At 56.2% G+C, this 24,038-nt stretch overlaps 2 protein-coding genes across 3 annotated transcripts; both read right to left on the bottom strand.

The window, feature by feature from the left end:
* Positions 1-10,694: 10,694 nt before the first annotated feature.
* Positions 10,695-18,293, bottom strand: BUD13 (BUD13 homolog). Of its 2 annotated transcripts, XM_035555567.1 has the most exons (12): positions 18,126-18,293; positions 17,895-17,985; positions 17,313-17,397; positions 17,089-17,146; positions 15,590-16,422; positions 15,025-15,166; positions 14,838-14,931; positions 14,374-14,482; positions 13,738-13,876; positions 13,208-13,392; positions 12,742-12,823; positions 10,695-12,224 (listed from the first exon to the last, which is right to left on the bottom strand). In XM_035555567.1, exons 1-12 carry the CDS (start codon positions 18,239-18,241, stop codon positions 12,131-12,133), a joined length of 2,028 nt encoding a protein of 675 aa, XP_035411460.1. In that variant the 5' UTR covers positions 18,242-18,293; the 3' UTR covers positions 10,695-12,130. The 2 variants fall into 2 exon arrangements, with proteins under 2 accessions (XP_035411460.1, XP_035411461.1); XM_035555568.2 differs by lacking the exon at positions 18,126-18,293 and having other exon boundaries at positions 10,722-12,224; positions 17,313-17,411; positions 17,895-17,957.
* A 204-nt stretch (positions 18,294-18,497) lies between these two features.
* Positions 18,498-23,101, bottom strand: ZPR1 (ZPR1 zinc finger). Its single transcript, XM_035555569.2, has 14 exons — positions 22,920-23,101; positions 22,681-22,842; positions 22,170-22,260; positions 21,934-22,004; positions 21,675-21,761; positions 21,467-21,589; positions 21,216-21,269; positions 21,049-21,115; positions 20,777-20,847; positions 20,122-20,211; positions 19,893-20,003; positions 19,455-19,541; positions 19,125-19,190; positions 18,498-18,780 (listed from the first exon to the last, which is right to left on the bottom strand). The coding sequence occupies exons 1-14, from the start codon at positions 23,055-23,057 to the stop codon at positions 18,649-18,651; spliced, it is 1,350 nt and encodes a 449-aa protein (XP_035411462.1). The 5' UTR covers positions 23,058-23,101; the 3' UTR covers positions 18,498-18,648.
* Positions 23,102-24,038: the final 937 nt, after the last annotated feature.

Below are 24,038 nucleotides of genomic sequence, written 5' to 3'. Positions count from 1 at the left end.
CCTCTGCTGCCCAGGGCTGCGCTGGGGATGCTGCGCGCCTCCACCAGGGCTGGGGCGAGGGGAGCTCGGCTCTGCACCAGGAGGATTTTCCACTTTCCGGCTCTCCTCCACTTCTCTGCCCTTTTGCTGGGAAAACAGCTTGGTCTGGATGCAGATGTCATGCTAGAAAGCCTCTTCCGTGGCTCACAGCAAGTGCCAGGCCCTGTTTTTATTTCTGCTGTGAGCCCCCAGGCCCAGGCAGAGGCGAACAGTGGGATAAAGGTCCTGAGCAGCACCGAAGTAACAGCAAAGCCCAATAAGATCTGGGGAAAGCAGCTCCCAGCAGCATGCAATTAGCTCTCAGACAATGCCCACAGAAATGTCACGGTAGCAGGGTGAGACACGGAATTACCCTGACATTTTATTTAGTGGAAATTTCTGTGGACTTGCCAATGTTTTAATTATGGTATAAAAGCTGCTGGCTCCGGCGCTGCCTCGGCAGGAGATGCCACCTGCCAGGGGCCACTTTGGTTTGTGCCATGCAGAGGGGAACGTGGCCGCACACGGAGGTCCCCAGCTCGTTGCTCGGGCATGGGGCACGTCCTGGTGTGGGACACGGGGACCGCGGCCACTGCCACGCATGGCACAGCCAGCAGCCAGGCAGCATCCCCGCCACGGGACGTCCCCCGAGCACTTTTTGCAACCCCAGCAGTGATTGTGCTGCGAAGGCGCAACCCGAGCATCTCTTCCTGAAACAATAAGCAGAGATCAATGTTCTGGGTAATTTTATGATGCAGAAATACGGAGCATAATTCAATTTTCAGCAACATAAACAAATGAATCTCTCTTTGCTCCCCTCTCATTTTTTCCCCTCCTTCCAGCCCTCATTTGATACCGCTCCATGTGGCAACATCAAACAATCTTTGAATATTTTAGCTCCTGTAAAATATTTATATTATAATGCAAGGAAGGAAATTGGTTGCTTCCAAGCCATGTAAACATATGCCTTCTAACAGCTGGATTCCTGGCAGCGCTCGCGAGGCGAGGGAGCGGTTGTACGACTGTCACACTCTCAGGTACTTAAAACAAAACCACAACGCCTCTGCCAGCTGAAAAGCCCTTCAAGCAGGTGAGTGGCACGATGGCAGCGGGCACATGGCAGCCACTGGCACTGGCACAGGGCGCACAACCCTGCCCCGCTGGCAGTGTCAGGGGCAAGACCCCCTCCTTGGGAGCTGTGAACCCGCTCCCTGCAGAGCTGCTCGCTGGGGGCAAAGGGGGCAGCCTGTTCCCACTCATGGGGCAGAGGGGGTGCAGAATCCAGCCCCGTGGCAGCGAGCTCCGGCTTTGTCTGCACGTGATGTGGTGGCACTGGGTGCCATGCATCTCCCCGCCGCAGGAAAGCCTTCTGCAGCCTCGCCACCTTCTGAGGTTACCAGCTGCAAGGTAACCTCCCCAAAACAGCCCGCCTCTGTTCATCCCGCTCTCCTTAATCCTTTAATCAGCATTGCTAATTAATTATTAGTCTGATCCAGTGCTAAGATCCTACTCAAAGCCCGGCATCCCTGCCTGGCCAAGCGATCAGCCCGCTTCCTCCTTGTGCTCCCCCGGCAGCGCGCTGGGAATTGCAGCGGCACTTGAGGCCCCGTGTGGCCCCGACGAGCCCCAGCTGCAGAAGAGGCCGTGCCGTGCCGTGCCATACCATGCCATGCCATGCCAGGGAGCACAAGGGCCCGCCCTGCGCCCGGGGCGGGGGCTCTGCCTCCAGCCAACAGGAGATTAATTGAGGACTGCCATTAAAATGTCACCAAGAAAATTATTGAGTTAAGGTAAACCACTTCCACGCGTCAAAAGCAAAGGCAATCAGTCCCAGGCATGTCCCCCTAGGAAATTATGTGGAGTAATTAATCAAAAAGCTAATGAGAAATGTGTTTTCTTTCCCAGCCTAACACCACATCATATTCTTATTAGCCAAGGTTATTACAATAGTAATCATGCATGCTCTGAGTTCAAATTGGGTTTTTTTGCTCCACTGCCGCCAATTTAGAAAGCCATTAATGGAAAAGATAAACCCCGATACACAAACCAGCCCTTTGTGTTTATTCACCTGTCAGGTGATAATCGCCGCCTGCGACCCGCACCCCACCAACACATGTTTGCTGTTACACAGTTACGGGCTGACCCCTGCCCGCTGCGCCGGCGCCTCGGTGCCGCTGCCGTCCGTGCCTCAACCCAGGTGCTGTGCACGCATCGCCCGGCCCAAACAGGGCGAGCACCGTATGCGCCATGAGCAGGGTGTGCAGCGGAGCCGGGCAGTGATGCACCCAGCCACAGGGATGCTGCATCTGCAGTGCTAGCACCTGGCCAGTGCCGTGGGTTACGGCACGGCAGGGTTATGGCACGGCACGGTTACATCAGCCAAGTCTCTGCACTTCATTTCCTGGGCTCTCAGAGCGGGTGGCAGAGCCTTGCTCACAGCTCCATCGGGCACCACTCGCCAGGCCCTGCTGGAGCATCCTCCCACCGCGAGCTGGGGCAGGACCAGCAGGTACCAGCTCGGCGGTGCCGGCACGCAGCCAGCTCGCGCCTCGGCACCTTCCCAGCCAGGCTCGCCCCAGGCATCTTGCGGCAGCCAAAAATGCAAAAAGGAGTTGTTTTGGCGGTGCTGGTTTCGGCGGCACCGCCAGCTCCACCCCCCCCCCCCCCCCCCCGCAGGTCTCCCCTGCTCTGCTGTTCCAGCCGTTCCCAGGGATGGAAATAAATGCTCAAACTTCAGCAGATTTTCGTGCCGCACACAAAGAAACGGAAACACTCTGCCTTTGTGGGGAGTTTGTAAGTGTTTAGTGCTGGGTGTATCTCAGCAGAGCCACTGGGTGCTCAGCACTTCAGCAAATCTGGCCTATTTATTTAGACGCCTTTAAGTGGGATCTTAGTTATTCTGTAAATCTGGCTGTAAGTGGGTAATTTGCTCTGTATTATGGGTTCCCCCTCCGCCCACCTCGGAGAACAACCATCTGCCAATCTTTCCAGACCTGAAGTGCACAGTCAGCAGCCCAGCAAAGGGAAAACATCGCTGCTTAATATTCAGCATTAAATAATTCAGCCCCCCTGCAGAGAGACCGGGGAGAAGAATGAGTCTGACAAAAAATGTAAAGATTTCCTATGCCATGTTAAAAATGCATTGACCTGATTAGCTCGCTCAAGAGATGCTGAGCCAGGGTGGATCAGAGCAGGGAAGCTCGCTCTCGATGACAGGAGAAGCAGAGAGGACATCTGTGGAGCAAATAAAACTCTCCAGCATGATGGCCTTGTGTGCATTTTATAGAGAGCTTTTCCTTCTTTTCTGTGCTGGTGGAGGGGGGATCTTGCTGCAAACGGGAGTTCCCTCGTCCAGGAGCCATCTCCCACCTTCCTCTCGCAGCTCCGTGGCTGCCTTGCCTGGACTTTGCATTCCTCGTGGAGAAGAGAGCTCCTTGCTCCAAAGGCGAGATGCCCTCTGCGTGCCCATTGCTGTCCCAGGGCTGCTCCCCCAAGCTCCAAGCTCCCCGCACATGGTGCTGGTGGCCTTGGTGTGCGCCTGCCCCGCGCACCGCCCTGGCAGCCGGCACCATCCCTCCACGCTGCTTGGCAGCTCGGGCTCTGATGTGCAGCTTAACGAGAACTGACGAGCTGGAGACAAGCCTTCAGAAGCCCAAAGACAGGGCCTGGAGCAAGCCTGGAAGGGACGAGACGTCTCGGCGCCCTGCCTTTGATTGTGCCGCGCTCGGCCTTGCCTCTGGCAGCGGGGCGAGATGGCCTCAGCGGGGCCAGCACCCGCCTGGCTTGGCGAGGGCACCCGGGCACCGGCGGGCTGAGAGGCAGGGCAGTGCTCTGGGGGGTGAGGCTGGCCCCGATGTGCCCAGAGACGCCGATACCAGCATCAAGGTGCTCTGAAGAGGAGCGGATGCGCTCTCATAAACCCCTAATCTGCCAAGGGGGTGACCCCCAGGCACAGCACCTCCTGGCAGCTCAGCGGGCACACAAGGAGCAAGCCAGAGGCAGGGGCACTGCTCGGCTGTGCCCAGCACAACGCAGCTGCAGCTCCAGAGGCAGCCAAGTGCCACTAATCCCCTCCCTACAGGGGGCTTCCCTCCCTCTGGAGCCCACCACCCACAGCGCCCCACTGGCCGCCCCACCGGGACAGCCCCTGCTGGGCACCAAGCGCCCGCATCGCCCCTGGTGCCCCCACTCTGCGTTAAGCCCTCCGACGAGAAATCTATTAGCTGGTAATTACGTGCAGCCTCGAACATTGCGGTTTTATTACAGCCATAAAGCACTCCACAATTATATCTGTAAGTCCTGGTGCAGAGCGTTTACCACCAGAGGCACACCTGGGTTGCAGCGCTGCGCCGGCTTGGACCTGAGGGCTGCGGATACGCTCGCACGCACCAAGGATGCTGCTTGGAGCTGGATCCAGTGAAACAGCCCCTGGCAGGAGGAGAGGAACTGGTGCTGGTCCCCAGCGGCCAGCCTCCTGCTCCCGCTGCAGCCCCAGCCCCGTGGTGCTGGGGCAGGATGAGCCCTGCCAGCAGCCGGAGGGCTGCGCAGCCGGGCTGCTTTGGCTGATGAAGTTGCAATTTCTGAAGTTCCTCCAGAATGAATATGGATGCACATCTGTCTCCGCTTAGGTGTAACAAATTGTCCGAGACTGTGTTAAATTATCCCAAAACCGCGTCCACCGCTGACATCCCAACTACCACGGGCACGTACCGGTGGTGGCCCGGATCTGCCAGGAGCTGTTCCGTAGCCTGGAAAGAAGAAGCACTGCAGGCTTTTAATGTTTCATCAGCACCATGCACTAACACCCTCCGCTGCCTCCTCCTCCGGCCGTTCCCCGGGCACGCAGCCGCCCCTGCAGCCCCTCACCTCGCCGAGGGACGCTGCAGGGAGGCAGCAGGGGCTTGGGGCTCCCTGGGGAAACTGAGGCACGGGACTGCCCCCGCTGCCCTGCTCGCCTCGTGGCCGCTACCAAGTGGACCTGAACCTGAGCCCCAGGACTCAGTGCTTTGCTCTAACCGCTAGGTAACGCGTCTTAACTGTGTTTATTTCCATCCAGGCTGCTTTTTAATTTGATTATTTATCTCCCGTTTAGCCTTTGACAGATCAAAGGCTCGGCAGAGGGGAAGCAGAGCTGGGCTGCGCATGAGAATGAGCCTCGATACATAATTAATTAACATAAAACAGTTTCATTAGGAGACGGTGTTACACGGCTGCTTGTCTTAAAAATTTAAACTGTGTAAAGAGAACGAGGGAAAACCCATCTCCCTGCCGGGCGGCCGGCGGAGCGCTGCGGGCTGACCCAGCCTGCCCCGGGTCCGTGTCCCAGCCCTGCCCAGTGGCACCAGTGACACCAGTAAACACCAGCCCAGCTCCCCCCAGGCAGCGGGACCGAGTTTGGGAACACGCTCCCCATCCTTGCTCCCCACCCTTCCACCTTAATTGCATGCAGTGTCGCCTCCCGTTGATTATTAATCTGTTTTTAATTCTATTAAGAGATGGCCAGGAGAAAGAGTATCAATTTTAGATTAACAAGGTTATTAGCACTTCATTATGTGAGGTGTCTTTGTAATTGAAAAGGAAAAGAGGAAGCGCCATAAATATCCCCAGCCTCTAAACTCCTCAGGGTTTGCGGGTGGCTCCTTTTATTCACGAGGATATGGAACCATAAATATTAAATATCTTGTGAAAAAAATTACGAGGAAGAGAGAGGATGCCCTCTGGATATTCCCGCGCTGAACGTTCTTGCATTTACAAATATTCATTAACTGGGATCTGCAAAGTTATTTCCACCAAGACTCGGAGAATGAGCAAGAGAGAGAGGTTGTTTAAAAAAAGTAAGAGTCTAGAGTAAATATTATTGGTAATTTTTATCTCGGCATGTCCCTAATTATTCCATAATTAGGAAAAGCGCACACATGCATATACAATCACTAACCTGTCAGGCTTGGTGGTTTTCGCTCCTGGCCCCGCTGCCAGCCTGGGGAAGGGGTCGTTGCGCAGCCCAAAGCGGGGGGCTCAGGGTGAACCCCCCCACGGTGCCCTCCCCTCGGCCCCAGCTGCCCTCCCCTACCCTTCCCCTGCCCTTCCCCTGCACCCCAGGCCCTGGAGGAGGCCGCAGAGGCGCTGCCAGTTGGAGAAAAATTTAAATGACAAATCTTGGGCTCTTTTTAATTAAAAAATAATAGGAGATCTCAGCAGGAACCAGTTACAATAATGTGTCATTTGCCAGAACCTGCTTTATTGGAGCTATTTAAAAAAAAAAAAAAAAAAGAGCCTGGTGGCCGGGAGAAGCCACATTTCCCTCCGTCAGTCTCGCTGATGGATGTCTGCCCCGGGGGCACGCACGGAGACAGCGGTGGGGGTACCCCGGCCTGGAGAGCTGCGGCAGGGCACCCAGGGCTCGTTAGCTGCAGAGGGGCTCGTTAGCTGCTCCCAGGAGGCCCCAGCACCCTCCTCCCCCAGTCACCCCCTCAGGGCCCTGGTGGGGAGCAGGAGGAGAGGTCGGTGCCCCCATCCCACCTCCTGGTGGAGGCTGTAACCTGCTCAACGGAGCCAGGCGAGGAATTTAGAGGTGAGGATGGGACACCAGGGAGGGCAGGGACTGGGACCAGGAGCCCTGGAGGAGTGCACGGCCTCTGGGAGCCCCCCCAGCCCCTGCTTCCTCAGCAGGGTTTCCCAAAGCAATCCCCAGCAGCAGCAGAGCCCAGAGCAGCGCAGGGATCGGGGGAGCGGCGCATGTCGGGAACCAGAGACGGAGGGGCTGCAGGAAATTACAGCATTTCAGAGAAACCGCTTTCATCTGTTTCCCAGTGTGAAGTATCGACAGGCATACGCCTTTCTGCCTTCTGCAAATCTGCCCCATTCATCTGCGGAGGGGGGAGCACAGCGAGGGTCTGCGGCTTTCTGGGGACTTCCAGCAAAGGGCGATGGGGAGGAGGAGGCTGGCACAAGTGTCCAGAGAGCTGGCTCCAGGTCCCTGCAGAGGGCTCCCAGTCTGTCCGCAGCCACGCCTGACCCCTCAGCAGGAGGACAGGGGGGCTCTCCTGTCCCCTCTTAAGCTGGAGGGCCGGGTTAGATCCCCTACATTCACCCCACTGCACCCAGAGCAGCCAGCGCAGCACTCACCCCTTGCCAACACGTGTGTGTGACCCCTCCAGCTCCCTCCTCCTGTCCCTCCCTCACATCCCTCCTGTGCAGAGCGACTTTCCCCGGGCCGTGGTGGGGCAGAAGGACAGAGGCAGGGCTGGAACCCTCGGTCCGAGGCTGTCCCACGCCACCCACCCCCCTGTGACCGGGCAGGGGGCGTGGGGGGCAGCTGGTGTCACCCACCAGGAATTAAGCTCTTAATCTCAACTAAACACATTACTGATGAGCTCATCAACAAAAATCTAATTATTATGTGTGAGGCCAAGCTTAATTGCTTGTCCTTGACATGAATAATGCACCACGTAAGCCTATTAGCCAGTGTAAGCCTATTATTATTATTATCGTGCTCACTGTCAAAAGTATAAAAGTAAAACAGTCGAACAGGGGGAAAAAATAATGTTATGCAATTAGCAGCAAAATGCCAGACAAATAAGCTCATTAATTCTTAGAGGGAGCAAGCTCCACCAGTAATTAGCAACTGCCCGTTTTGGGGGCTGGTCAGGGGTGAAGCCTGCTCCTGGCTGCCGGGACACCGGGCAGAGGGACGGGGAGGGCAGCAGAAAGGTTATGATGGGCAGGGGCTGGCAGCCACCCCTAGCACCCCCGGGACAGCAGGAGCAGGGGCCCCCCAAAAGAGTGCAAATCCCTGGGGAAGTGTCTGAGAGGGAGCTGGAAGCCAGGAGCTGAAAGTTCACTCCCCGTCCCGGCAGCCGCAGCAGGGCCGGGGCTGGCAGCGCTCCCCCCTCCCCTGAGCGCAGGCAGCGGCCCTCGACCTCCCCCCAAACCCCGCTCGGCTCCTCCGCAGCGTTTGCTAATTAAATCCCGCTAATGAGAAAATCAGGATGCAGGAGCCGGCTGAACAACGCTGCCTCCCGCGCACCCGCTCCTCGCAGACTTATCAGTCGTCACAGGATGTTTACAATAATTTTTAATTTGTGCAATTATTAATCATTTTTCTATCTGCCTAATTTGCATAATAATTACTCTGCTTGGTGTTTGCCATGACTGTGAATGACAGTGTTTTAAATTAAATTAAGATTTTAATATTCTTTTTTTTTTGGTTAAAGCTAATCAAAGTTGCTGGTAGATGCCAACCATGGCTGCTGCCCTTCCAGGAACAGTAACGAAGAGGTTCGCTCCCGGCGGCACTCGCTCCATCTCCGCCACCCCTCTCATCCCCGAGGAGCCCGGAGCATTTTCCAATTTCTCTGCTGCCAAAAGCACTCACGCAGAGCCACGCCGGGGACAGGAGAGCTGCGTCAAAGCTCAGGACACGGACCAAGGGCGTGGGGGCAAACCAGCCTCCCTCCTCCTTGGCCCAAACCGTGCCAGGCAGCAGCTCCCCGTGCCCGCAGGGTCTCCCTTCCCCGGGCTGGCAGCCCCCTCTGTCGGCTGGCAGGGCCTGGCCGGCCCAGCGAGGGGAGGCAGGGCCCGTCCTCACCCCCCTCCTGCTGCCTCCCAGGGTGCGGGAGCCTTCAGCTTTCCTCCTTTTGCTGTCGAAGCAAAATGCGTGTTCAACATCCTCCTGACAGCGATGCTGCCGTTTCCGCTCCTTCATATCCCGGTCTTCGCCGAGCAATAAGCCAAGGGCTGACCTGAGACGAGCCTCCCAGGCCAGGCCCTGCAGCTTTCCCGAGAGCTACGAGAGCTCCGCTCTGCTTCCAAAGGGTGGCTGCTGGCCGGCCCTTCTGCTCAGAGCTACAGGGAAAAGCATTCACACCTACTGTCAAATCTCAAAACTCCCTTGGAGCCACTTCCCACTGTCCTCCCGTCCTCCTAACGGGGCCCAGCACAGCGGGACGCTGTGCTCAGCGGGTCAGGATGCTCCGCAGCAGGTCCGGGCTCCCCAGCGACTCCTGCTTGCACCAGGTGCCCGCAGAAGGGGCCCTGCGTGGATCACAGCGCTCGTGCTCCCTCCACCAGCTCATGTTTGCAGGCCGGGCCTGCGCCACACAGCACGCACCTACCCCGGGGAGGTGAGGACGGCACGAGCGGAGCAGGAGAGCCCCAGACCTGGTTTCTCCAGCGGGCACAGCCCCAGGGAGCTGCGGCAGCACCTCGGCAGCAGTCTACCAGCAGGCCCTTGGCAAGGCACCGGCACGACTCGAGGCTTTTTCAGTCCAGCGGCGCTCCCAGGCCGCTCAGCAGATGGGGAGAGGCGGCTCTCCTGTCCCTTCTCACGCTGAAGGGCCATTTCAGTTCCCCTGTGGTATTAGTCCAGCTGCATCCACAACAGCCATCACCGCACTTGCCAATTTGCATCCAGGCAACGATAGAAAAGGATTCATTTTAATGGTTAAATTGCATCATCTAAGCTCTCCTATACTCTGTTACTTCGCACAGATATATCTTGGCAAGGAAGTATCTGGTAATAAAATTGTAATAGATGTAATTATATAAATTCAGTACCGTACTGAGCTCTGCTCTAAGGTCCCTGTGGTAGGAATAAACACGTACCTCCATTTAGAATTTTAAAACTGGAGCCTTCAGAATAAGTTGCAGGAGCAGAAGTTTATGCTGTTTGCAGGTGCTAAAAAAGCACCGTGCTTAGTACCAGTGCCAAGATGGCTCTGCCTTCCTAAACAGCAACTTATGTTCCCTACTTCCATGCTAGCTAGCCAGCTGCGCTCTTCTGCTCCTCTGTAAGAAAGCAGCACGCTTCCACCCAGGCGGGGTGAACAAGAAAGTACAAGCATCTAAACACAGCAACAATTCTAAGGTGAATTCAGTAATTCAACATTAAAAAAAAAGAAAAAAAATAACAACACAAGAAAATACATCTCCAGAAGCGCTCTTAAGTGAGATCAAAAATGAGCGTGTTAAAAGTAACTTTGTCCTTCAAGGCTGCAACTCCTCCTGGTTACAGGAATAAACCAGGACCTTGGTGGTGAAGGGAAAAGTACACGCAGAACCCGCGCGTGACTGAAGAGCGGGTTTTCAATATGCTGCAGCAAGCAGCTCTGCAGCACTGAACCATTACTGCTGCTTCCCACTAGTGCCTCGCACTCCCAAACTACTTTCCTGCCTGACAGGCTACAGCAGGGCCCACACAAGCCAAGTGTTCCTTTACACCGCCTTTGTGTCCACAAAAAATGAGCCCTGCTCAGGGCTGTTTCCCTCGGTTTAGCTATTAAAGTAGAAACCACAACTCACTCCCACAGGATCTACGAATGGTGCCTCATTCTCCATTCCTCTCCTGACCCCAGTCGCTGGCTGTGGATAGAAGTCCGTGGTTTATGTACTCGCAAGCAGGGATGGAGGGTACCTGTGCCCAGCAGCGAGGCTTTTCTGACTACCCCATAAATACCAGCGGGGCTGTCAGCGCAGCTACGGTCCAGCAAGTTCCCGCTTTTAGCTGGATAGTTACCAACAGACTCAGAAAAAGATGTTAGCAAAGTACAATTTGTTCGGCCAAGCAAACCACGGACTGTGATGGCAGCAGAGGAAATTACATCCAACCCTTTTACCAGCAGGCTGACAATTATTTACCCACCTCATCCTTGCCTTGGAAAAAAACAGCACACGCAAATCAAGTAAAAAAAGAAAGCTGTTATTTACAAGTGTACATACAGATTTCAGGACGGCTAGAAACATAACAGGGAATGAAAAACAGGGAAGAAAGTCTCAAGGCTCACACACTCCAGAGAAAACTTTGTCATTATATTCTCACCCACAGCCCTCCTACTGCTCGCGAATCGCTGCAAAGAGCAATGCTGATGACTGGCCCCTGATCACTACTGAAGACAAGGCATCTCCATGGAAACTGCTGGCTGCAGTTAATACATGCTCTCTGGGACGTAAACAAGAACAACTGTATTTATTTCCAGAAGTGCTTTCTCGCAAGCAGGGTTTGAGTGAAACACTCCGCCTGGCCTCCAGCTCCAAGCCCGACAAATCTGATCACAAGAGAGGGGTTACGTCCCGCGCTGGAGCGAGCCCCCAGGCAGCAGTGGTAAGGAAGTGCCAAGCAGCACTGTCCGGAGAAACATCTGTGGGGACTAATCCATGACCATTAGCTACTCTGAAGCAAATAATGGTCAGGGGAAACAGTTTAAGCAGCCTCTGCATGTTTATTTCCACAAGAAATCGACCCCCAAGCAGCTGCCGGAGCTTCTGAAGATTTTGCCTTCAAGTATAACATCGCGTGTTGTTCTTTCAGCCTCTTCCAGGGTAGAACCAGAGCGACAGATACACAGCAAGCGGCTTCCTGCCACAGACCAACCCGCCTGGCACAACTCCAGCAGGACAAGGAGCAGCTCTGCTTTATTAATTTCACTGCACGCCGATGACTCCGTGAACTAGCGGGCACAATAGCTGCACAAAACTGAAGAGAAGCCCTCTGGGCTCACTAGCAAGGACATGGGGGCAGATCTGACAGGAGCCCAGAGGCAAATCAGCTCACAGTACTGAGCGTTAGGGCACGGATGCTCTCTGGAAGAACTCAACCACGACTGGAGCAGACTGACCTACTGGATGAGGTTAACTCTCCAGCGACCAAGTTCTCAGCATACTTTCACCATGAAAAACCCTGAGATTTAAGACACCTGAAGATCTGTAAACCACCTTCAGAGGACAAAGCATTTGGCATAAAACAATTTAGCACAGTTTCTACAGCTTGTTAGACGAGGAATACATGGGCCAGGAGTCTGTGTCTGCAGCACCACACGAGGGAGCGCCAGAGAGCAGCGGCAGGCAGCAGCCACTGCACCTCTCCAGCACACTCGGCCACTGCGGCACCCCACGTAGCACCGCTGCAGCTCTCCACACTAGTCCACGCTGGCTGGCAGGAAATCCTCTTTCAGCAGCTCTCCTCTAAATGCAGCCTTGCCTCTTGGCAGGCGGCCCACCGGGATACACTGAGGGCAGCGCTTGGTCCAGGCAGAGGGAGCCGCTACTTAATGGCCCCGGCAGCGGTAGAAGGTGGCCCTCTAGTCCAGGCGTGCTGTTCTGCATGGTTTTCTTCTGCCTACATGTCCTCAACGCTCCACTTGTACGCAAGCTCCTGAACCGCCTTCTTGTTGGCTATCCTGGCAAAGCGCTGCTGCTCGAATCCATTGGACCTACAAAGCGATACCAAGACTGCAGTACAGGAGATTTTCTAAAGCGACAACATTTTTTTTTTAGAGACATCACAAGTTTTTCACTATTTTTGCTTTGCCGTCTCCAGCTGAGCTTCCACCTTGATCTGTGGTTAACAGCAGCTAGTGCCTTTGATGAGAGTTCAGCGACTACATCCTGAGGCTGAGGCGGTCTCTCTGCCTCCTGCCCCCTGTTCCCGTTACAGAAGCTATTTGCACCGTTGCTATCAGCCAACAGATGCAACACAGTGCCAACACACAGCACAGCATGCTCCCCTGGTGCCTCGTCAGAGCCACTACAGGCCTTGAAGGACCTGATCAGATTAGAGCCTTGCTCCTTTCTGTCCCAGGCAAGGACGTATTTACCACCCACTCATAATTGTTGGCAATGTAAAGGCTGAATATGCTAAATCTCATTCACTGTAAGCTCTTTGAAGTAAAAGCCCTTTTAGTTTTACTGCTGTTCTACGATATCAATGTCTCAGGAACATTTATATACCTGTCCACGCCATCCCAGCGATGCCCCGGCCATATGTTAAATCTGTTGAGTGGAGGTGCTGGTCCATTGTACCTAGGTTTTTCTAGAGACAGAAAGAGCAATACAACCATTTACTACTACAGTGCAATCTTGTGATCACATCAACCTAAAAGCTATGTATATATACACAGACCTAACACACAGACTGCCTAAGAGCCAGCTGGAGCTCCCAGTGGAAATTCCCGACACTCCCTTAATCAAACTGCAGTATGCTGACTGCCTAAGTCACTGGATACACTCTCTAAGCTAACAAATAACAGTAACAGTTACTAGTAACAAGCCACTAATAGCAAATACTGCTGTGTCACTAACTCCAGACAAGGACTAAGCTGCCATGAAGCAACGTTATGCTATTAATTAAACAGCAGCTGCACTTCTACGCTCCTTGGGCCTTAAAACCTACACCAGTGTAGCTTAACACCCATACCTTTCTTTTCTTTGTTCTCCTTGGCCTTCCTTTTTTTGATGAAGTCAGCCATGGGGTCTCCTTCTCTCTCCTGTTCTCGCAGCATTCGATCCAGATCCTGATCATCAATATAACGGGCCAGTGGCTTCTGCATCTCTTTTATTGCATCTTCCACATTCTGCTGCTGTTGCCTCCCCTGTGCTAGCCTGAAAATGAACACAAACAAAGCTTTATCCCAAAACCACAGAATCCTTTACTGTGACTTGCAATCACAATCCTGAACTTCCGTTGCGTGCAGCATTCCCAAAGCACATGCAGCAATGGACAGGATAATTCAGGGGGTCTCTAAGACACGTTGGAGTATGTTGTACCCTGGTCCCAGGCTCAAACTCAAAACATTACTAACCTTCAGTCCCTGACCCTGTGAAACGACATGCCGCCAAAACCACCGCTATAAGCGGTACCTTTGGTGGTACCAAAACAGGACGAAAAAGCAGGGAGTGGAGTTGTGATGCGAGACCCAACGACCACGGATCTAGAAAAACCCTTACCCTTTTCCCCATCTGGCGTACTGTTCATCTCTCTCGGACTTGGCTTCATCTTTCTGCTTCTGCTCAAGTCGTTCCTGCGCAAGGTCCCTCTTGCGGCCTGACTTGTCTCGGAAGATGGTTTCAGTGTGCCGGGATTCCTCTGAGGGTGACAGATGCCCTAAGTCACTCATTTTGGAATATTTCACAGTCTCCAGATAATTCAGTGACTAATTGTAACTCATCTCAGCATATTTTCCTTTTACATGCTCTAGCCATTGAAAGAGCTTACCTACCGATAACAGGCAAGATCACAGCTTTTCCTTTTAGCTGCTGCCCCACATAGCCACGCTCATACCACGAGCTCTTTGAACACCAGTTCACTTCTTCAGATTAGGACTTGCAGTGTAAAAGCCTCTCACCTCCCCAACTATTTCACTAGCATTGCTTTGAAATCACCATTTATAAGCGTGTTTTCTTTTTCAGAGGCCCACTGACCCGACCCCCAGGAATCCATCAGCATGTCTAGATGCTGCTGCACAGAGTTGCTCTCCATCAACAACCAGCACTCAGGACAGGGCCTGACAAAGCATTGAGAACCAGCAGAAAGAAGAGAAAAATAAAGCAAGCTGGTGCTCGTCAGTGGTTTTAGACCCCTACCTTCCAAGCGCTTGTTACTTCTCTCACGCTTCTTGAGCTCTTGCTGCTCCCTCCGCAGCACATCAGCCGACACCAAGCCAGCTTTGACCCCAGACATCATCATGTTTGCCTGTGAATCAAACAAGAATCACACTTGCTGCTAGCTGAGAGCTGTCCAGTAACCCAGAGGCATAATGAGGGGATGGCCCAAAGTCAAGAGAAGTATCAGGAAGGACAGCCACGTTACAAAGCCGCACTGCTGCCAGCCCTGGGAACAGCTTCCACAGCCCTCCAAGAAAAACAGCGGACTGAGACAGAGTCCCCTTATGCCCACCTCACGCCTCATCTCATAGCAAGTTGACAGTCCAGCACAGCTGCCCGGATGAGGTGTATTTCTGCTCTACAGTCTGTAAGCCATTGGACTTGTGAAGTTTTCTATCAGAAGGAAGTCATCTAGAGCTCAGATGGAAAGACAAAACCCTTACCTTCTTGGGAGATCCCTTGGAGTCACGGTGGTGATGAGGCGAGAGATCAGTGGGACTCCTCGAGCTCTGCTGATCCTTCCCAGTGGGCAAAGTCCTTCACAGAAGAGAGAAATCAGAGTCGGAAGAGTTGCTCCGATTCTGTTGAAGAGGACCCTGCTTAGGGGAATCACTACAGAACAGGCCTAACCTGCGATCCTTCCGTTGGGGAGAAAGGTCTGCATCGGAGGCGTTCCGGGTGGCCCTCCGTGGAGGCGGCGAATCGGAGCCATGCCTCAGGCACCTCTGAGGCGAGGGCACGTGCCTAGGCTTTCTCGCGTCCGGGGAAGCACCTGTAACGCAAACACGTACTAGAATCACGGGAGGTCTAAACGTGGTGATGCACGAGGTAACTCACGGAAAAATCAATACCTTCAGAGGTGACAAGCTGCAGGGAAAAGACAAACACGCGGCATCAGTCTTTAAATTCTATTCCTTTGAACGTGCATTGCTTGGAGACAAGGTGTAAGTTTTCCTTTCAGACAAGTCTGTAAGCCTCACCCAGCTAACCTGTAGGTTAACTCTGCTCAAGCTAATAACAAGTAGGATTATGAGAACTAGTTTCACCAACGGAAGCGGCAAACTGCCTGCTACCATTCCCTGCTTACGGACTACTAATTCCACACTGCTCACCCTCAGAAGCATGCAAACACCACCACAGACCGGGCAGCCAGCAACGATCAGCAGAGACAGAACAAGCACTCTTACAGACTCACCTTTTGTTCTACTCGGCTTTTTCTGACTAGGTGACCCAGACCTCTTTTGCCGACGTGGCGATGAATCCGGGTCAGAATCGTCCCTCTTCTTCCGTGGAGGGGACAGATCTGGAGTAGCCTGCCGCTTCTGACGTGACGAGGACTTGTCAGAGAAGCCATGCTGGAGATGAGGTTGCTCTCCTTGCATCCCCCCTGACAGTGACTTTTCCGTTGTTTTGCAGCCCTTTTTTCCCATTGCTGAACTGACTCTCTTCGGAGAGACATCGGGGGAGTCATGGCGCTTCCGTCTCGGCGGGGAGAGATCCGGGGAGTCATGGCGCTGCCGGCTGGGAGCTGATGGCTCTGGAGAGTCGTGGCGCTTCCGTCTCGGAGGAGAGAGATCGGGGGAGTCGTGGCGCTGTTGCTTGGGTGGTGATGGCTCTGGAGAGTCGTGGCGCTTCCGTCTCGGCGGGGAGAGATCGGGGGAGTCGTGGCGCTTCCGTCTCGGCGGGGAGAGATCGGGGGAGTCGTGGCGCTTCCGTCTCGGCGGGGAGAGATCGGGGGAGTCGTGGCGCTTCCGTCTCGGCGGGGAGAGATCGGGGGAGTCGTGGCGCTTCCGTCTCGGCGGGGAGAGATCGGGGGAGTCGTGGCGCTTCCGTCTCGGCGGGGAGAGATCGGGGGAGTCGTGGCGCTTCCGTCTCGGCGGGGAGAGATCGGGGGAGTCGTGGCGCTGTTGCCTGGGAGGTAAGAGGCTGGGGGAATTGTTTCTCTCTCGCCTAGGAGGAGACAGATCCGGGGAGTCATGCCGCAGTTGCCTTGGTGGCGTGTTGTCTGGGGAGTCGTGGCGCTGTCGCCTAGGAGGAGGAGGGAGACTTCAAATGAGAATTAGCTTATTTGTTTTGCTTTGCTGTCTCCAGACCGGAAACAGAAACAAAATGGAACCTGTAAAGCTACAAGGAGGATAGAATAACAGCAACCTGCATCACTGAGCCACAGACTTACCAAAACAGATCCGAGAAACCTTCCAAGACAACTTAGATCACAGGAAAACTCTGTTAGTATCACTTTAAAGTCTGCAGGAACCCTCGTAACACTCAGACTATAAAACCCACTTTGTGCCCTCATAAAATCACCTTCTCACGACAAAACGCCCCACCAGGCTGTCTCTGAGCCTGGGCTCTGATCACAGAACATCCCACAACTGCTGTCAGAAGAGAGGCACATTGCAATGCTGCCATCCTCACTGTGTTCCAGGTCTGCAGCCAGTCACCACCCAGATTTCTCTGATATCAAAGGACTGCAGGATGGCTGTTTGCATATCTTGCAAAAACCTAAACGACGTGCCAGCTGACAGCTTTTCTCCCCCATCCAGAGGGGATTCAACAGCAGAAGAGGTATCCCCGTGTATGCTACTTCTCACACTGCAGCAGACTTTGAAACTGCAGAATGAGACAGAGGACGACCAAAACAAATAAAAAAAGGATTAACTAAGAGAAGAATTTCTAGCTGGAAATACAGACCTTGTGGTAGATTTGGCAGGTACTGAGATGTCCGAACTCTGTGAGTCTTCATTCTGGTCTGAAGAAAAACCATCAGTAAGTTACCATCAGTAAGGTTCTCCACAGACTGTGATCTCTTCAGCACTTAAAGACTTTTTGCGAGCTAGCAATATTTTTACCTTGCCGTTTTTTTGTTTAGAACGGCAAAGCATTCAGGGAGAAGTGACAGGAAGGCCTAGCCTCACCTCCTAGAAGCTTCCATTTCGTATTTGTTCGGAACTCCTCCATGAGCTTTACTTCATCGGGACGCTCATCAACGAACTCTGCCACCTAAGGATGAAACGCTAGAGTAAACAACGCAACTTATAAAAGGAAAAAGAAACAGAAATGGGCTTATGCTCTGCAAAAGAAGCGATTAGGTGCGACTATGTGGGTAAGAAGGATGTGTAAGCTGCCTGCTTGTGGGTGACAGCAGCAGCTGTCCAAGGGCTTGGACTCAAGGATTTTGGACTCGAGGCTTCTCTCCCCTTTGTCTTGAGTGTCCCGGGGGTGTTGGAGGAGAGGTTGGACGTGGTGCTGGGGACATGGGGACATGGTGGGAGGGGGCGGCCGGGCCGGATGATCGTGGGGGGCTTTTCCAGCCCTAACGACGCTGCGATTCCAGCCCTAACGACCACCCCGGCGGGATTCCCAACCCAACGACCCTGCGGCTCCCGGCCCGCACCGCAGCGCCCAGCAGCCCCGGTTCCTCTCCCCCCTCGCCCCCCGGGGCCGTTCCACCCCTCACAGGCCTCGCCCGGTGCCCGCCGCCCTCTCGGGGCGCTCACCACGGGCAGGTCGCCCTCGTCCTCCTCCTCCTCCTGCTCCCCGCCGGCGGCCAGGCTGCTCCAGCTCACGTCGTCGTCCACGATCCGCATCCTGCGGGCGGGCCCGGGGCCTCCGTCAGCGGGGGGGGGGGAGACCGGGAAGGGGGAACCGGGCCCGGCGGGGAGCGGGGAGCCGGGGGCCGGGCCCGGGGCGGCACTGAGGAGGGGAGGAGGCCTCGGCCCCGCACTCACCCGGCCCTGGCGGCGCCCGGCGGCTTCTTCCTGCGGCGGCGGCGGGGCTGGGCGGCGGGCGGGCCGCTGAGGTAGCGCTGCAGGTACTGCGCCTTCGACAGGCCCCGCGCCGCCATCGCGGGACGGGGACGGCGGGGGGGGGGACGGCGGCCGCCGAGGGACACGGGGCGGCGCGGGGGCGTGGCCAGGGGCGGCGCGGGCGTGGTCACCGAGCGAGGGGGCGTGGCTTGGGGAGTGGGTGTGGTCAGTGGAAGAGCGCTGTGATCGGCGGGTGGGCGTGGTCACCGGCTGTGGGGGCGTGGTCACCGGGTGTGGGCGTGGCCTCCCGCACCACCACCACCACCACCCCCCCGCGAGGAGCCGGGCGCAGGGTGGGAGCTGCAGGCGCTTTATTGGAACACCCAGAACACCCAAACCCACCCCAAACCCACCCAAACCACCCCAACACGGCCCCGGGAAGGAGCAAGTCCTGCTGCTGAGGAAGGCGGACGGAGGGGGCTTGGCCCCGCTGCTATCGGTCCTGCTATCGGTCTGCCGCCGCCGCCTCGTAGCCCTCGGTCCTCATGTCGTTGAGGCCCAGCTCCTCGTTCTGCTCGAACGTGCGCTCGTAGCGCTCCACCTTCAGCTCCGGGTCCTCCTCCGGGGCGTACACGTTCTGCGGGGCAGAGAGAAGCCTCCTGAGCCTCCCTCCCCTCCTGCCCGGGGCTGAGGAGCTCCAAACCAGACAAACCCAACAGCCCTGGACCAAGCCTCAGGCTCGTCCACCGTGCCCCAGACAGAACCACCCCATTCCCAGCCCCTAATCCCACACACAGACACTGCTGCCATCATCCCTCCCCCCAATTTACCAGCGGTCTTCCTTCCCCGGGCAGAGCCCGCAGAAACGCCCTCGTTACACAAGCCCCCAGGGAACCCTGACAGCCAACACACAAGGAAAAAAAGAAAATAGACCCAAGCTGTTCAGAACACTTCAGGAAGTCTGAGTGCACACCACTGTACCTGAAGGTAGCTGTTGCCTGCTGGATCATCCATTACAAAGTGAGCCTTTGTCCTTCCTTCTATTATCTGCAGAAAGAGAGCACGCCAATACATTAAGGCTTTCTAGTCCTTCGGCACTTCTGGTACCAAGAGATCCATGGCACACTTCAGAGAGTTTAACATCTTCCTTAGTTAACAGCAGCTGCTTGACAAACATGTGAGAGCAAAGAATACAAGCGTGGAACAGCTCAAAGAGGTTCTGTGGCACTCGCCATTGAGTTCAGTTAAACACACTCCATTAACTGCAACGACAAAACCACATTGGAGTTTGAGGGTTAAGAGGACACTCACCTCTTGCAGTCTGCCAACAAACTCTTGCAGCTTTTCTTTTTTGCTTGGAGTAGAGCTGTCCCCGAGAGTGAAGGGGTTTCTCTCAACCTGGAAGAGCAGACCCAGCGCTTACGCAGGGCAGGAGAAACCCAGTCCCACAGTGCCCTTGCCACACACAGGCCAAACATTAATACAGAGGGGTCTGAGCTCTGCTGGGTGTCAAGAAGGACCCTTCAAGCAGAAGACAAGGACCCAAGTAGACAGCATGCCCAAGTCTGACCTGTGCTGCCACTGAGCTAGGTGGGAACAGCAGAAACTGGAAGTAAGTAGCCACAAGCACAACCAGCACACTGTGCTGGGAAGGGAACAAGAAGCATGAGAGGAGCAGTGCACTGCTCTGCAGAGGAATACAAACACTTCTGGCAGAGCTCCACTAGACAGCAGCACAGGACCACTTACCAGGTCTTTGATGTCCTTCAGCAGCCCTTCCAACGTGGTGAATTTCCCTCCCAGTGCTCCCATTCCCAGCTCAAACTCCAGCTCTGGAATCTCTACGCTGCACGTCTCCGACTGTAACAGGAACCCCCACGTGAGTCCTGACAGCCCACCCCACAGCTGGGCCACCAGGCACCCTCTGCAGGAGGGGGCAGTCAACAAGCAGGGGGGCAGGTATCCAAAGGCTCTTTACCTTTAGGATGTCTCTTGTCATGTCTGAAGGATCTGTAATCCGAAGGGTAATCCTGGTGCCTTGGGGTTCTATCGCTCCTCCAGACTTCACCTAGGAACACCTGGCAGTCAGTGGCCCCGACTTTTACACTGGTCAGGCCATAATTTATATGGAAGTCAGGCCACGACGCCCTCGGAGGGCCTGCTCTGGCAGCTTTGAGCTCACAGTGCCAAGGCTGCACCAGACGCAGGGACAGCCCCTTACACTTCGGGAACCCGGGCAGGTTTGGAGCTGGATGACCCTCTTTCACTAAACGCAGCTCTTCTGTACAGAACTCTCTCCCCTCATTTGGGGAACTCAGGAGCCTTCCAGCGAGTTGAACAGACCCAGCCTAACCTCGCTGTACGCGTCAGCTTCAGCACAGCTTGCAGGTGATCTGGCCCCCACCCATAAGCAAGTCAGTTTTTCAGCTTTATGCTCAGTGCAGTGCACTTCATCAATGTACCTCATGAAACAGACTGTGAGCCCAGCCTCCCTGCTTGGCTTGCCCAAACTGCTGCGTTTTGAGCAGTGTGAAGCACTGGCAGGGAGTCTGAGAAACATCTATCCATGAAAGAATAGAAGAACTCCCCCCAACACACAAAAAGAAGAAGAGCTCCATAGTTTACCAGCTCACCTCATTTGTCCTGTGCCCACAGGAGTCACAGTTTGTGGCCATGATAATCACTTCCTTGAAGTGGGGGATTTCTGGAGCAGGCAGTCAAGGAAAATTCAACAATAGAAAAATCTCAAAGTGGCCTGCGCCCTCTGCTAGGTATCATCTATTCATGCCTTATGGATCCAGCAGAATAGATCTAGAGCAGCACACAAAGCAACCCTCACCCTGGCCTTTGCACAGACCCCAGCAGACGCCACCAGCCTGACCCCGCGCTGTCACTCACAGGATACGCACTAGCTTCATGTTTGTGTTAGCTGGAGCGTTGCACTCGGGGCAGTTGGTGTTGAACTGCAGTACCTAGATCAAAGGAACGAAAAGGGCAGTCAGGGAGTATCAGCCAGCCCCATGTACCAGAGTCACCTCAACACAGCCATCATGAGATTGCAAAGTCACCCACCTCATTCCTCAGATCCTCTGCAGAATCAGCTGGCTTCTCATCCAACTCCTCTCCCTGCAACAGGAGAGGCCAGAAACAGCATTAACTTCTACCTGCACCTGCCTTTTCATTTGGGGTCTCCCAGGCAGCGAGGGACAGAGGAGTGCATGCCCAGGCCACGTGGCCTCACACGTGCAGAAAGCTGACACCACACCACCAGCGATGGGGAGGGCACAGCCGGCCAGGAAGGGAGCACAACACCTCCACATTACCTCAATCCCCAGCATGGCAGCCTGCTGGGGAGTCCTCTTGTAATGAGTAACCACAAGAGCTTCATCCTTCTGTGGTGCATACGGGTTCTCCACAAAGCTGTTCCCTGAAGGATCATCTATGATCTACAGCAGAAGAGAGCCAAAGAAAGCCTTAGGAAGCCAGCCCACACTTCCAACGGAACGGGTCTGCCCTTCTGCACATACTTACAAATGTGAAAGGAGAATGTACTTCTTTTAGCTGCTTTAATTTAGCAATGAACTCATCTATTTTACTTGCCACCTCTTTGTCTGTTGCCTGCAAAAAGAGAGACACATTTGAGACTGACGTCAGGGGTAACCCAGAGCTGAAGATAATGCTGTCAATAGAACAAACCAGAGCCTGATACAATTCTAATCAGCAGAGTGGAGAGCAACAAAGTAAGCATGTACCAAATCTCTGAAGAGATTCCTCTTTCACAGCATCTTACCCAGCGGACAGGCTGGTCCTGCTCCAGGCCCGCAACAGCTCTGTCAATTATGCCTTCAATGGTGGTAAGAACTTGAAAGGGAGAGAAAACAGAAGCGTTGGCAGCATTAAGTACACCACAGCAGTGGTGCTGATCCTGCCAGCTCGCACCGACCACACGCACAGACACGAGGCCAGCTCCTCGCGCTGCCTTGGACGTGATGGAGGCATGCGAAGGGGCGCAGGCGCCATACCCACCTCCTTTCTGGGAGAAGGCAGGGATCTCAAAGTCCAGCTCTGGAATCCGAGTCGTGGCGCAGTCAGTCTTCACAACCTCCCTGTTCATGTCCTGCACACGACAGTTCACAATCACCACGAGCATCCTGCGCAGGCCCAGCACCTCCCACACCCTGCCGACCACGCCGGGGCACGCAGCTCTCCCGGAGCAGCCGCCTTAGCTGCGGGCCAGCTCCAGCAGCCTCCCCGCTTGCTGCGGCACACAGCCGGGACACCACGCTTGGAGTTGGGGTTTCGGGGACCGCTCAGCACCCAGCTCAACCCCAGCCCCCCCCGACCTGAGGGGCAGCCTCCTCGCAGCCCCGGCGAGGCCGGCGGACGCCCCTCATCACAGCAGGGCACGCAGGGAGAGCCCCGCACCCCCACGGCTGCGCGCTCAGCGCCACACCACCGTTACTCCCGTCACGGCTCGGGGCTCAGCGCTCTATTCCCAGCAGGATGAGGCCCGCCGTGGGACAGGGGCGCCGCTCACCTGCCGGGAGGCCACGGCCAGGGCGTAGCGCACGCCGCGCTCCTGGATGCTGCCGGCCGCCTGGATCTCGGCGTCGGCCCAGCCGCAGGCCCCGCAGGAGAAGGAGCTGACGATGAGCTCCCTGAAGAACGGCACCCGGGTCAGCAGCAGCCGCGTCACGCCCTGCAGCGGGGCACGGTGAGGCGCGGGGGCGGCTCCCGGCCCCGCCGCCGCCCCCCGGCCGCCCCCCGGCGCCTCACGTTGCGGTGGCACTTCATGCACAGCGACTCGATCTCCGCCGGCCGCTGCTCGCCGTCCTCGGCGCCCACGGGGCGGAACAGGGCGGCCGCGGCCCCCCCCGGTCCGGCTCCGGCCTCCACCGCGCCCAGCGCCGACATCTTGTGGCACGGCACGGCCCGCACCGCGCCTGCGCGCCGGGCGGCCACGTGAGGGCGGGGACACGTTGTGGGGGGGGCGGCCACGTGAGGGCGGGGACACGTGGGGAAGGGGGAGGGAACAGGGGGAAGGTGGGCGGGGCGGCGCTGCCATTGCGAATGGCCACGCCCGTGTGGCCACGCCCACTGCCCGATAACCACGCCCCCTCCTCGTGGCCCCGCCTCCTCCCACGCGTGTCCGCGTCGCCCCGCGGCCCCCCCAGAGCGCGTGGAGCCGAGGAGGAGGAGGAGGAGGAGGAGGAGGAGAGGAGGAGGAGGAGAGGAGGAAGGCCGCGGTTAGCGGAGCAGCCCGCAGAGCCCGGGGACGGCCGCCCGCAGCAGGACGTGGGGACCGGGTGAAAATCACCCAAACGTGGGTCCGGGTGGGGGTGCTCTGGGCGGGGGCAGGCGTCCCCCCGGCAGTGCTGGGTCTGTGAGCTCCTGCTGGTGGCTCAGCGAGTCACGGAACGCCCCGGGGACACGGACACGGACACGGACACGGACACGGACACGGACACGGACAGGGCGGCGCGCGGATGTCACGGGATGGGTTCAGGGCACCCTGCGAATCCACCCCTGAGCCGAGTGAGCAGGGGCGGCCTGGGGGGGGGCTGCTCCTTCACCCCCCTGCCTGGCTCTGGGCCGCCCGCATGCCCCGGGCAGCCTGGGGTAACGGTGGCACCCACCTGGCAGGGAGGCCAGGAGGGCGAGCGGAAGCGCAGCCGTCGGGGGTCGTGATCTGCGGGGCCAGCAGCGGCGGTGCTGCAGGAGGAAGAGGAAAGGAGGCGTCAGCTCGTGCCGCAGCTCCCGTCCCTTTGGTCCTGCATCGCGCTCCCCGGGCACACCGGGGTAACGTCGGTCCCCGGGGGAGCTGCGAGGCGAGGCCGGCCGTGCTCTCCTGGGGACGAGGTGTCCCAGGGCCGGGCGGCTCCCTGCCCCTTACCC

This window comes from Cygnus atratus, chromosome 22, assembly GCF_013377495.2.
Source record: "Cygnus atratus isolate AKBS03 ecotype Queensland, Australia chromosome 22, CAtr_DNAZoo_HiC_assembly, whole genome shotgun sequence".
Lineage (NCBI taxonomy): Eukaryota > Metazoa > Chordata > Aves > Anseriformes > Anatidae > Cygnus > Cygnus atratus.
The sequence above is the reverse complement of the archived record's forward strand: the minus strand, read 5'-3'. Positions and strand labels throughout refer to the sequence as shown.